The 13116-nt window shown below is 32.5% G+C and overlaps 1 protein-coding gene and 1 long non-coding RNA gene across 3 annotated transcripts; one reads left to right on the top strand and one right to left on the bottom strand.

Annotated features, from left to right (window-relative positions):
- Positions 1-4366: 4366 nt before the first annotated feature.
- Positions 4367-12479, top strand: LOC120082795 (Serine/Threonine kinase family catalytic domain protein). Of its 2 annotated transcripts, none has more exons than XM_039038111.2 (4): positions 4367-5576; positions 10936-10968; positions 11046-11315; positions 11406-12479. In XM_039038111.2, exons 1-4 carry the CDS (start codon positions 4775-4777, stop codon positions 12329-12331), a joined length of 2031 nt encoding a protein of 676 aa, XP_038894039.1. In that variant the 5' UTR covers positions 4367-4774; the 3' UTR covers positions 12332-12479. The 2 variants fall into 2 exon arrangements, with proteins under 2 accessions (XP_038894039.1, XP_038894040.1); XM_039038112.2 differs by lacking the exon at positions 4367-5576 and adding an exon at positions 10002-10740.
- LOC150034574 (uncharacterized) lies at positions 11550-13086 on the bottom strand. Its single transcript, XR_016531228.1, has 2 exons — positions 12616-13086; positions 11550-12500 (listed from the first exon to the last, which is right to left on the bottom strand). It is a non-coding gene; the product is annotated as an uncharacterized LOC150034574 (long non-coding RNA).
- Between the last annotated feature and the right edge of the window lie 30 nt (positions 13087-13116).

Here is a 13116-nt window from a genome sequence, read left to right as displayed (position 1 = left end):
ATTGACCTAAGGACTGGAGATTGGTCCGAAAAAGTTGCACATTTAGTATGCGATGGCACTATCGTGCAAGGTTTATTGCAGTGGGGGTTTCTCTTGAACAATTTGACACAAATGTCACTCCAGAATATATTCATTGGTATAATAATATCACAAGGCGCTACGTCACTCGTCCGGGAGCAGCTGTGGGTCATCTGGTAAATGAATGAATATTATCTAATTTTTTTAATTTAAATTTATTTTAAATATTGTCTAATTGTTTTATAATTCATAGAGATCGAACAACAGTAGACTCCGTGAGGTTGCGAATGATCCGAACCAAGTTCTTGCTATATGTAGTGACAACCAAAGCTATATGGAGGAAATTCATTATATGTACGATATACCTATTGTTCCTCCACCAGCTCCTAGATATAGAGGACGTGTTCGGAAAGAGGATGAGTTTGATGAGGTTGCACATAATGTGGAAGAGTTGTCCCCTATGACGCAGACGCAGAGTCAAACTGATTATGTTAGTCTGATGATGATGATGCCAGCATTTGGTTCAGGACATTATGACTCAGAGGCTAGTCCTTCGTCTTCATATGTGCATGGACATGGTCGGGGTCCTGGAGAGCATAATGAATATTTATATAATGAAGCGTCTGCAGAGGTACCAGAGCAACATCAAGAAGAACCCGAGCAACCTCAAGTTCGAAGTCGACGACGAAAACCAGCTCGAAATCGACGACGTCCGCCTTGTGGGACACATTGATTTTTATAATTATTTTTATATAAATGAGATATTTAATTTATATTTTTTTTTATTTTTATGAGTTATTATTATTTTTAATTTATTCTTTTTAGAGTTTAAATAAAATGATAAATATTTTTAGAATTTTTTTTTATAAAATGGAAAATTAAAAAAAAAAAGAAGAAAGGATTAGAAAGAAGAAGGTGGAATGTGTAATAATTAAAAAGGAAAAAAAAGGGAAATTTGTATGGTATTCTCGCTCTCTATCAAAATCTCGCTCTCGCTCTTGCTCACGCTCTTGCTCACGCTCTCGCTCACGCTCTCGCTCACGCTCATGCTCACGCTCTCAATCACGCTCACGCTCTCGCTCATGCTCTCGCTCTCAATCACGCTCACGCTCTCGCTCTCGCTCATGCTCACGCTCTCACTCAAAATCTTGCTCTCTCAAACTCTCACTGTCTCTCATAATCTCGCTCTCGAATTTGATTAGCTCGTTAGCTCATTAGCGGCAAAAAGAAGAAGATTCATTAGCTCGTTATTTAGTCAGACTTGCTAAGATGACAGAATCCATTTGAAAACAACAATATTTTCCTAAAAAAAAAAAAGAAGAAGGTCGAGGGTTCTAATTTGAAACAACAATATTTTTACAAATAATTTGAAAACAACAATATTTTCCTAAATAGTTTTTAAAAGTACAATATCCTTTTAATTTTTCCATCCTTAGTTTGGTTTTTCTGTTTTACATTTCTCCGTATGACAAAAAGTCATGTTTATAGTTAAAAGAATTAGATACAGTGAAAAAAGAAAAACTATCTTAAAATAAAAACATTTTTCTTGAAAATATATGATTTTTTTTTTAAAAAATACTAAGTAGAAATTATTCCATACAGAATCTTCGAAATATACAGTAAAAACACTTTTTCACCATTCCAAAAAATAATAAACTCAGCTCTTAAAGTTTTTATTACGGATTTTTTAATCTAAAAAATAATTATAAACATGTGAAAATGCAAAGTGTCTACATTCTCACATGCTATAAATCATAAAAGACTAATATGTTATATACTCCATTCCATATATTAATTTTCAATGACATGCTTAATAATTTAAAAGAATAAGTTTTATGTTTATGGAATTCAATACCTTTGGAAAAAAAAGTTTTATATTGATGGGGATAAAAAAATTGAATGAGTCCCTACCATATAACAAGATTGAAATTGAACTATATCTTCAAACAGGGAAACAAAATGAAATTAAACAATCAGATAATAAAAGTGACCATTTAAAAATATATTTTTTTAATCAAGAACCAAAATTTATAAAGAAAGTTAAAGTGGACATAGCTCGATTGACATTCCAATGTATTGATAGCCACGATATTTATAGTTCAAATTCTTCACTCTAAGTTGTATTAAAAAAAATTCACAAAAAACTCATCACCTAATTCATTAGTATTGCTTCAGACACTTTTTTTCGGGTAGATAGTAAATGAATAAACAAAATCCCACTATTACATTTTTATAAAAATAATTTAATTTAGGTCAAAATATCATTTCATTCCTTTACTTTGAAATTTTTGAAATTTATTCCATTTTAGTGATTAATTTTTAAGTGTCCAATTTCAATATTTGTATTTTTTTTAATAAATTTTAAATTAGTTTATTAATGATTTTCTAATATACGCACATGTTGTATACCTTTGCATGAAAAGATTAATATTATTTTGTTAAGTTCGATAAAAATTAACTTTAAGAGATTAAATTTAATATTTTTTGAAAGTGCAAGGACAAAAATTAAATATTAGAAAGTATAAAAATTTAAATGGAACACACACAAAAGTTTCAAAAAGAAAATGATATCTCAATCTTTAATTTATAAATGAACAAAAATGACTACAATAATTCTTTTACGTGAAGAATGGAAAATACATCCCATCCTCGTCTTTGGAGAAACTCCATAAAAGGTTAAAGTTGTATATTAATGAGAGGCCTTATTTGTCCTATGTTCCTTTGCAGGTCAATCGGGTGAAGAGTTAAGCTCATCACACTATGTGGTCCCCCGAGGTAAACAAGTAGAAAATGAATGTTGATGCCTCTTGGAATGCTATGAAGTTATGTTGTGGTGTTCAATGGATGGTCCGTAACTCCTTTGGAGCTCCTATTTGTGTCGAGTTTTAGAAGATCTCACAGGAGTGGTCGGTCAAGATGCTAGAGGCTCAAGCAATTATTGAAAGTCCGACTCATCTTTATTCTCTCTTTATCACCCTCCTAAATGCTATTATGGTTAATTTGACTCAAGGGAGGTGGTAAACTTAATTAACAACTGCTCGTCTGATTTCACTGGGATGAAGAATGTAGTTGATGAGATAGTTGTGTTAGTGAGGAGGTTAGGAAATGTCTTTTTCTCTTCTTTGTCTTTACATTAAGAATTGAGTTGTTCGTCATGTAAACCGTTATGCTATTGAGTTTTAAGTTTCATTATGGTTCTCTTTTATCTTTTCTAATCCGAAAGATTTAGGGAGGACTTAGGACTCTTATTTTTTCAAGTTAGTTTTTAGATTTAATTAACTGTGATTTGTCCTCGTTTGCCCTTGAATTTGGGCCTTGGGGTTTTTTTATGAAGTATTTGTTTTTTCTTTCTATTTTTTTTTTTAAAAAAACACCAAATTGAAGAAATTTTCTTTTCCAACTTTATTCTTGACCTCGAGTCCGAGCCAAAACTGATACCTAACATGGAAGATGGACTATTTTATTTCTAGTAGGATAATTCTCCAAAAGTATTTTTTCGTTTGAAAACCAGTAAAAATAATAAAATTATGTAACAACTACAAATTAATAAATTTCTAGTGAAAAAATTTAGACTCCCTTAGATGCATCTATCTTGGTACATCCTAAGTATTATTTAATAAAATAAGGTCATGCGGTATTTTTTTTTTTTAAGATAATGTTTTTGTAATTCTATTTTTTATGTGGTTAATAAGTGAGGAGTATAAGAGTTAGATGAGCCTAGGCTACATATAATTATTGCCCATTCCTTGTAACTCACTTAAAAGGGTTAGTTGAGTATGATATCAAATTTTCGTTTACAAAATTTTCATCAATATGGTTAATTTCTATTTATTCGACATGACATGAAAGATGAATCGACGTTCTCATTTCATCTTAAAAAATCTATAGAACATTAAACATCAAGCAATAAAATCTCATTAATGTAATACGAGCATAGAAAATTCAGAGAATCAATTTCTTACCTCTCTCTATATATATGGGTAATTACAATTGATAGCAAGTGTTTAACATCATTTAAAAAAATTGCAAATATAGCCAAGTCTATTAACGATAGACTTCTATCATTAAACGATAGACTTGTATCATTTATAGTGATATGATCTATCACTGATAGACTCTTACTAATAATATGACCTATCACGGATAGACTATTTAAATTTGATCATATTTATAATTTTTTTTATATTATATTATATCTACTAATATTTTGGGTTTAATGTCTATATTTGCAACGATCTCTATATATATATATATATTATCTTTTAATATTTTCGTCAACGTCAACATCTATATTTTATATTTTAAAGTTAGATCGAAGAGACATTGAATGGTCTAAGTCTTCCCTAAAAACAACTATCTAACCATTATTATTATTATTGGTTATTTGTCACATTTATTTTATAAAGTTGGATTTCCACGATGAAGCGAATTGATCCAATTGAATTAAAGAAAGAATTAAAGAAAACAGTTGATTAAGAAGAAAAAAACACCGGTGGCTTCTGGAGTAGATTTCACTTCCTCGGGAAATTTTTTCAGTCAACCCACTCGATTTCACATTGTACAATAAGATATTTTCCAAATTTCCAAATTTTCTTCTCCCCTTTCCCGGAAAACGACGCTTTGGTATAAGGTAAAGTAGCGTCAGCATAAGGAGACCATTCCTCCCTAGTTCCTTCCATTTTCCCCATTCTCAGATCAAAATCCAAAACCCTCCAATCCAGTCCTCTGTTCATGTTCATGAGCCTTCTTCAAGGAAATGAAAACCTCTGTCCTTCTCTTCCTCTCCTCCTTCTTCTTCTTCACAATCATTTGCTTTGATCTTCAGCTCTGTTTCGCCGATGACGCCCACGAGGAATTCAAAGCTTGCGGCGTCTATTACAACTGCGGAGATTTGGTTAACATCTCGTATCCATTCTGGGGGAATGAGCGGCAAAACTTTTGCGGTCGACGAGAATTCGAACTCAAGTGCAAAGATAACAAAACCACCACGATTCAAATCAATTCTATGGTCTTTAACGTTGTGAACATCAGTAAATCGGATCACAAAATGACGATCGCAAGATCAGATCTGTTCGATGATTACTGCCCTAACAATCGAATCGAAGAAGTGACGACGTTGGATTACAAACTGTTCAAGTATTCTTCGAATGATCTGAATCTGTCTGTGTGGTACGATTGTCCGCCGCTAGAGGGACCCCTGGGGGATTTCAGATTCTCGTGCGGATCGGAAAGGGAAAGAAGCGGGAGAGAAAATTATGCTTTGGAGATGAAGGATGCGATGTATTGGAGAAGAGACATGAGCGACTGTGAATTGCACATTGAAGTGACAATTACGATGGAGGTATTGAAAGAAGGAGCAACGAATAGAACGATATTGGTGGAAAGGGGAACGAAAGAAGGGTTTGAAGTGGAATATGGGGATTTCTATACAGTAGCGTGCGATGGGTGCAAGGAATATGGAGGCAAATGCGGTGGAAATGCGACTCATGAGTTTTACTGTATTTGTGGAAATGGAGATATACATCCTTATGTTTGCAGACCTCCTCCCCCTGCTCCTGGTATGTTAATTTCTTCTCCATTCTTCTTCTCTTTTGCATCATCCTACACATCCCAACTAATCTATTAATTAGTATTTTTAACTTTTACTCTAATTATTTAGATTTTATTTGATAATCATTTTATTTTTTATTTTAAAAATTAAATTTATGGACACTTTTTTTACCTCAAATTTCTTTGTTTACTTGTCAAATATTTTTAAAACGTTGTTTTTGTTTTTAGAAAGACTAAGAATTTAATCATTGTAGTTATTGTAGATAAGAAAAGATGCAAATCATTATAAGAAATGTGGATAAAATACTTTTATTTTCCAAAAACAAAAAATTTACCAAACGATACTTTTTTTTTTTTTTTTGAAAGTTAACTATATTTTCTCTCAATATCTTACCTTCATTTGCTTATTTATTAAGTAGAGGAGTTGAATTTTTAGTCAAATTTAAAAAATAAAAACAAAATTTAAAAATCTACCTTTTTTTTTTTAGTTTTCATAAATTTCAATGATGTTTTTAGACTTTCCAAAAAAAAAAAAAAGAAGAAAGAAAGAAAGAAAATGATTTCTAACCTTTTTACTTTGAAATTATTCTAAAAAAATAATAATAAATGGTGTTTTTTCCATTTAAATGGCTGGAACAAATTTAGAGAAAACAAACATCATTTACAGTTGACTTAAAATTATATATTAAGAAAAAGAAGATAAAATTGAGATCAAAATGAACAAAAAAAATTAAAGTACATTTTGAAAGATCCATTTTAACTTGAGATCCCTTCATTTTCCTTTTTACTTTCATTTTTAAGAGGAAAAAACAGTAGCTTTTCAAATGCTCAAGGAATATAATGAATTAAAATTGTATATAAATAGTAATTTCTATTGAATGACATAACATATAAATTGCAACGCAATAATTTTTATGTATCAGCTTTTATATTAATTTTTATTAACAGAAGATCTCTACATGAATCTTTTCAAAGTTTATTTCCAGACTATACCTTAGAATTTATTCTATTTTTAAAGGTAAGAAAAATCATTGGCAGCAATAGATTAGGCGTAAAACTCCTTTTTTTTAAAAAAAATAGAAACTTGGAAACTCATTCTATATTTTTTCTTAATACTTTTTAATGGTGTTTTATTTTAGCCTTTGCTATCGTTTTTTTTAATAATTTAATTAAAAAAAAAACTACTTAGATATATATCTACCCATTAATTATTTTTTCTTAAAAGAAAAAAACTATACCAAATTTCTGGTAAACAATTTACAAAATTCTTAATGAAAAAACAAAACTTAATACGTAAAAAAAGTATAAATTAAACATAATAGCCAATAGTACTAAAAGTCAAACATAGTGACCAGTCAAACTCGTGATGATCTAAGTTGACCAATGAAATTGACGCTCAAGAGTGGGCCCACCCGGCCTTAAAGTTAAGGCTACGTTGGTTAGAACGTGTCAACAGCTGTTTATGTGTTGCGGAAGCAGGAAAAGGGATCTCCGGTTTGACCGTATAAAGTCAACAAATCTTATACACAATAAATAAATAATAATACACTATGAATAATATTAACTTAATACACAGGATTGAAAATTCTAGTTTAATACCCTTCGATTTTGACTTCTTCTTATTTGATTTGATTTTTCTTTAAATATTTGTTTCATTTGAATGCCCCACAAAGTATAAATTATCCGATAACGTTTATAATAAATTTGTTCTAAACTTTGTACATTTTCATAACAATAATGAGATTTCAAAAACATATCTTATCCATCTTCAATATTAGAAGGAACAAGATTGAAAAATTCTCCATGGGAAAAGCAGGATAATTTTAAGAAAACTCTATCTTGGAGGAGATCATGATAGAGAAGGAAATGAATAAAATAGAAGAAAGGTTTAGTTTAACTTAAACTTAGCTTAATTAGTTAAGATATATATATCATCTATCAAAAGTCGGTAATTTAAATTACCACCTCCATATGTTGTACTAGAAATATTGGTATCAAATAGGGGTGAAAGTCTATTCGATTTTTTTTTTTATTTTGAGGCCTACCAAAAACTAAACCAAACCAAACCAATTAAGTTTACAAAATAAAGGTGCTAAAATGATGTCCAGAAAAGAATAAAACCTATGAATTGGTTTTTATTCGATACAATTTATTATTGTTTTGATTCTCAATTTTTATCTTCTTTCTTCCAATTTTTCATTTTTATTTATGCTTTTGTTTTAAATCGGCTTTATTTTTTTGTTCATTTAAATTAAAATTGGCATATATATATTTTTTATAAATTGAAATTGGATTTTCTTTTCGTTGGTCTTTTTTTTAATAACGAACATACATGCACCTTAATATTCAGTCATTTAAAAAAAATTCAAGATGTTGAGTTTATATTAAAAGATCAAACCAAATTCAGTGAATTGGTCTGCCTCCAAGTCAATATTTGAATTCTCTCTCTATTACTAGGGACACTTATAAATATAACAATTAAATCCAATATATTTATATATATAATACAATATATATATTTTTTAAAATATCAAAAATTAGATCCAACTCTTAAGGTCTATCAACTTAAATTAGTCTATCACTAATAGTGACAAAGTCTATCACTGATAGATTTTGCTATATTTGTAATTCTTTAAAAATATTGTTATACACTTAATTATTAACCATATATATGTTACCCATTATAATTATTCCTTTTTCTAATGCTCTATCCTTATAATGAAAAGCCTCCAAATTGGGAGTGATACAAGCTTTTAATATTTTAATCATCCTATTTGCTAAAAATATTTTTTTAAAGTTAAATTACAAATTAGATTCAATAGTTTGGAGAGAGTTAAAATTTAGTCACAGAAACCATCCTCAAGGATTATAAGACTTAAGCCATAGAGGCATATTATTAGTTCACAAACCACCCTCTACATTAGAAATAGTCCACCCAGCTAACTTGTGAGCCACCATATTACAAGAACTAGAAATGGATTGAAATCCCAAAATATGAATTCAAATAATCCAATCTTTGATCTCTTCCAAAATAACCCCAAATTGAGAACGAGTCATAGATTTCTCATGAATGACCTTAACAAAAGTTTGGGAATCAAATTTAACCCATTCATTTGAGAAGCCCATTTCACCTACTAATTTAAGCTTAAACAGGAGGCCGCAACATCTATTGAGATGTCTTGAAAATTCGAAGCAACCATCATAGCCATTCCTTAAAAATCACGAAATATTACTCTTAACCCCGTTCTAACATCTATGTCTAGTAATTTCAATGGTTTGATAAAACCCTTATACATAGTCTACATATAATATGAAAGTTTTTATCAAATCATGGTAAATTCTAACCTATAATCATAAGAAATAAATTTATAATTTAATCGATTATTTGTATGTACGTGTTTGTTTGGTTAACTTGTTGGACAATGCAAAAAAGAAGTGAAAAAAAGTCGTATCTACTTCGGTGCCTGTCCTTCTCCAATCTCCACATTCCTCCTTTTGTTCCTGAAATGTAAGTCAAATGTTTCCCATTCTAAAGGGTTGTTTGGTAAACAAGGCTTCTACTATTACCGTTCTACCCTTTTATGACGTCACTACTGCATATACAAAACCTAAGCAGCTTTGATTTAATTGCCCAAGGTCTTCCCATTCTTTTTTTCCGTTTCTTTCACCGATTTCATTTCATCGCTTTGTTTAATTCTTCGAAAAAATTCTTTAATAGTCCTTTGAAATTTGACTGGAAGCCTAAATTACAATTTTCTATTGTAAGAAAATTCAGTACTTTACTCTTCCTTCAATTAAACTTCAACAAATGAATTATGAGAAAATAACCGAACTTTATGTTTGAATATTTTTTCATACGTGCAAAACTTCTAGTCAATTTTTTACCCACTTCTTCCAAATTTAGATTAATCTTTTCCCATTCTGCATGACCAAACTTCTTCCAAGTCTTCTTTTTAGTGTTTTAAATTGTAGTGGTGACCTATAACCGACCTTTCATGATCATATTTTGCCGCCCAAGTTGACCATTTTTTTTATAGCCAAAGTTTCTCTTGATTTCCTCTATTACAATTTCATCCAAATATTGGAAGCAACGTACATCTTATGCCACAAAATTCTCAAAAAGCAATCTTGTGATCTTTCCCATTTGGCCCACCTCCAAGTCTTCTGAATGACTTCTAAACTTTGCTTTTGCTTAAACCATGATTTGTCTTTTCTCTTCCTTTTTCCAAACATCATTCACAAAACCAAAACACAAAGATTTCAAGAACTTAAAACAAGAAACAACCCCCCCAAATCTAATTCAAACAGGGTTGGTTTAACTCACCAAACACACTGGAAATTTCCTTCACAAAACCTCCCTCCATTTTCCCAACTTTCTTCTTCTTCTTCTTCTTCTTCTGGTATATTCTTACTTCATTCTATTCATTCCATATATGGATTTCAAGAGAACCCCTTTTCTTATTATCATCTTCTTCATCATCTTTACTCGCCAAACTCTGTCCTTAGACCAAAAGTTTGAAGCTTGTGCTCCAAAATCCTGTGGGAAAGGTCCAAATATAAGCTATCCTTTCTGGATAGCTCATTTGCATGGCCCCTTCTGTGGATTCCCAAGCTTGGATATTGCCTGCAAAGATGAAAACCCAGTTATCAGAATTTCAAATGATGATTATATTATCAGAGAAATTTCCTACCAAAACCATTCTTTTCTTTTGACAAATGCTGCGGTTTACAATGTGAATTGCCCAACTCCTCTTCATAATTTCAGCCTCCACCGAACCCCATTCACTTACAGTTCGGATCATATTGGTTTCTTCTTCTTCTACAACTGTACTTCCCTTCCTCCCAACTATAGCTACCCAATTGACTGTTCAAGCACAAGCAAACTCCATTCTTTTGCTGCTTTCCATGATGGATTTTTGGAGTTTATGAACTTCTCTTCCAATTCTTGTCAATCCTCTGTTGAGGTGCCTGTAGACGTTAGTAATGAGGATGATGATTTTTCTGGGTTGTTGAGGAAGAGTTATTCTGGTGTCTTGAAGATGGGATTCAGTTTAAATTGGAATGCCCAAAATTGTAGCAACTGTGAGACAAGTGGTGGTCGTTGTGGGTTCGAAAGGAACCAGTTTGTTTGCTTTTGTCCTGATGGACCTCATCTAAAAACCTGCCAAGAGGGTAACTTTCTAGAAATTTTAGTTCTGTAGAATAGGAAAGGCCCGAATGGTTAAACCTTAATTCTTGCTCTTGCTTATAAACTGATTTTGAATTAATCTGCCTATAATGTTTCTTCTGAATTTTGACTGTTTTTTCCATTCTTTTGGTAAAACAATCTTGTCTAACGATTTGCTTCCCAATTGCTTCCCATGGCAGGAGAAAGTAAAAAATGGAAAAAGGCCGTCATAGGTAAAAACAAGAAGTTGATTTCACATTACAGTCATCATCTTATGGTTGGAAAGTGAGCTAATGGAATGATATGGCAGGTGTTTGCATTGGTATTGGAGGTATGCTGTTAATGAGTGTAGCCTTTTTCATCTGGTTTTGTTTGCACAAAAAGAAGCTTGCTCGTTCTTATACTCCCTCCTCCTTTCTCCTACGAAACATTTCTTGTGAACCTTCAACAAAGGAACTTGAGAAAGGAGAAAATGACATGGGGCTACCTTTGTTCTCTTATGAAGAGCTGGAAAAAGCCACAGACAGATTTAATCCAGCCAAAGAACTTGGAGATGGTGGCTTTGGCACCGTCTACTATGGTAAACAATCAGTCAATAATTTTACCCTTTGTTATAACCATATCTACTCGAGTATGAAGCTTTGAATTCCAATATTTGATCTCTTCACAGGCAAACTTCCAGATGGGCGTGAGGTTGCAGTGAAACGATTGTTTGAAAATAACTACCGACGAGTTGAGCATTTCATGAATGAAGTTGAGATCCTTACTCGTTTGCGTCACCCACATCTAGTCACCCTTTATGGATGCACCTCTCGACATTGCCGTGAACTCTTGCTGGTTTATGAATTCATTCCAAATGGTACTGTTGCCGATCATCTTCATGGCAACCGAGCAAAACCTGGTGAGCTTCCATGGCATACAAGGTTGAAGATTGCCATAGACACAGCAAGTGCTCTGGCTTTTCTTCATGCTTCTGAGACCATCCACCGTGACGTTAAAACCACCAACATTCTCCTTGACAACAACTACAATGTTAAAGTCGCTGATTTTGGACTATCTCGCCTTTTTCCTACCCAAGCCACCCATGTTTCAACTGCTCCACAAGGAACACCAGGCTACGTGGATCCAGAGTATCACGAATGTTATCAACTTACAAATAAAAGCGATGTCTTTAGCTTTGGAGTAGTATTGGTTGAGCTGATATCTTCAAAGCCTGCAGTTGATATCACTAGGCACAGACATGAGATTAACTTGTGGACAATGGCGATCAACAAGATTCGAAATGACGAATTACATGACTTTGTAGATTCATCTCTTGGATTTGAAACGGATGAAACTGTAAGAGATATGATATGTGCAGTTGCAGAGTTGGCATTTCGATGCTTGCAAAGTGTGAAGGATACAAGGCCGTCGATGTTGGAGGCTCTGGAAATTCTTAAGAACATAGAGAGTCGAAGTAGTGGCAGAGGAAAAGAAGACATAGATATTTCAGGAGAAGATGATATGCTGCTGAAGGATGGTTTAGTGCCAGAGTCCCCAGATTCTGTTGTCGTACCTTGGATGAGCAAATCTTCAACACCAAATGGCAGTGGCTAAGTTTGTGCTTTATGGGTTCATGGTAAAATAGCACTGCCTAGTCTTTTTTGTTCTTCCACCCATTATTATAAGCTTCCTCAACCCTTTTTAGGTTGAGTCAGATGTACATATTTGAGATTGAATGTAAAGCTCGCGTTGTTATTCTCCATCCACTTCTTCCCTCGTTTGACTGCTCATGATAGAAGTAAAAGAAGAAAATTATGCAGGAAAGAAATATGTTGATAATGTCCAAGTTTACACTATAATAATAAAGATTGTAATGAATGAAAGAACAGAGATCTCACATATTCTTTCAATAATATGCCTGACTTCTAAAATTCAAAAGGTTTTTCCAACTTCATAATCCTTCTCCATGAGGATAAAGAAATAGTAATTGGATGCCTTTATTTATCAGCTAAAGAACGCGCTGGTGTCGTGGTACCGATATTGCCCTTCTCCATTGGAAGCTCACTGGTACTGCAACATCTGTATTACACCTTCAGAGGCTATGCGCATTCAAGCCCTTTACTTAAGCTCTAAGCTGGCTTTAATTTGGAACTTTAACCAAGTCTTTTTGTGATTTGGTTCTTAAATTCTACTCCTAACAAAGGGAAGGGGTTCAAATTGTGATCAGGATCCATTCTCTTGTCGTTGAACGCCTAATCTTAGCTTGATACTCCAACATACAGAAAATCCAAGAGACTTCCAGATTCGAATATCTTTTTTCCTTCGAGTAAACAATTGCCTAATTCAAGCTTGTATGATCTGATGCAAGCAGGAAATCAATGGAAGATCTATTTAATGAC

The sequence above is a fragment of the Benincasa hispida genome, chromosome 8, assembly GCF_027475165.1.
Source record: "Benincasa hispida cultivar pf3 chromosome 8, pf3_genome.v1.1, whole genome shotgun sequence".
In the NCBI taxonomy this organism is placed as follows: Eukaryota; Viridiplantae; Streptophyta; class Magnoliopsida; order Cucurbitales; family Cucurbitaceae; genus Benincasa; species Benincasa hispida.
Note: the sequence above shows the minus strand (reverse complement) of the source record. Positions and strands in the feature narration are given on the sequence as shown.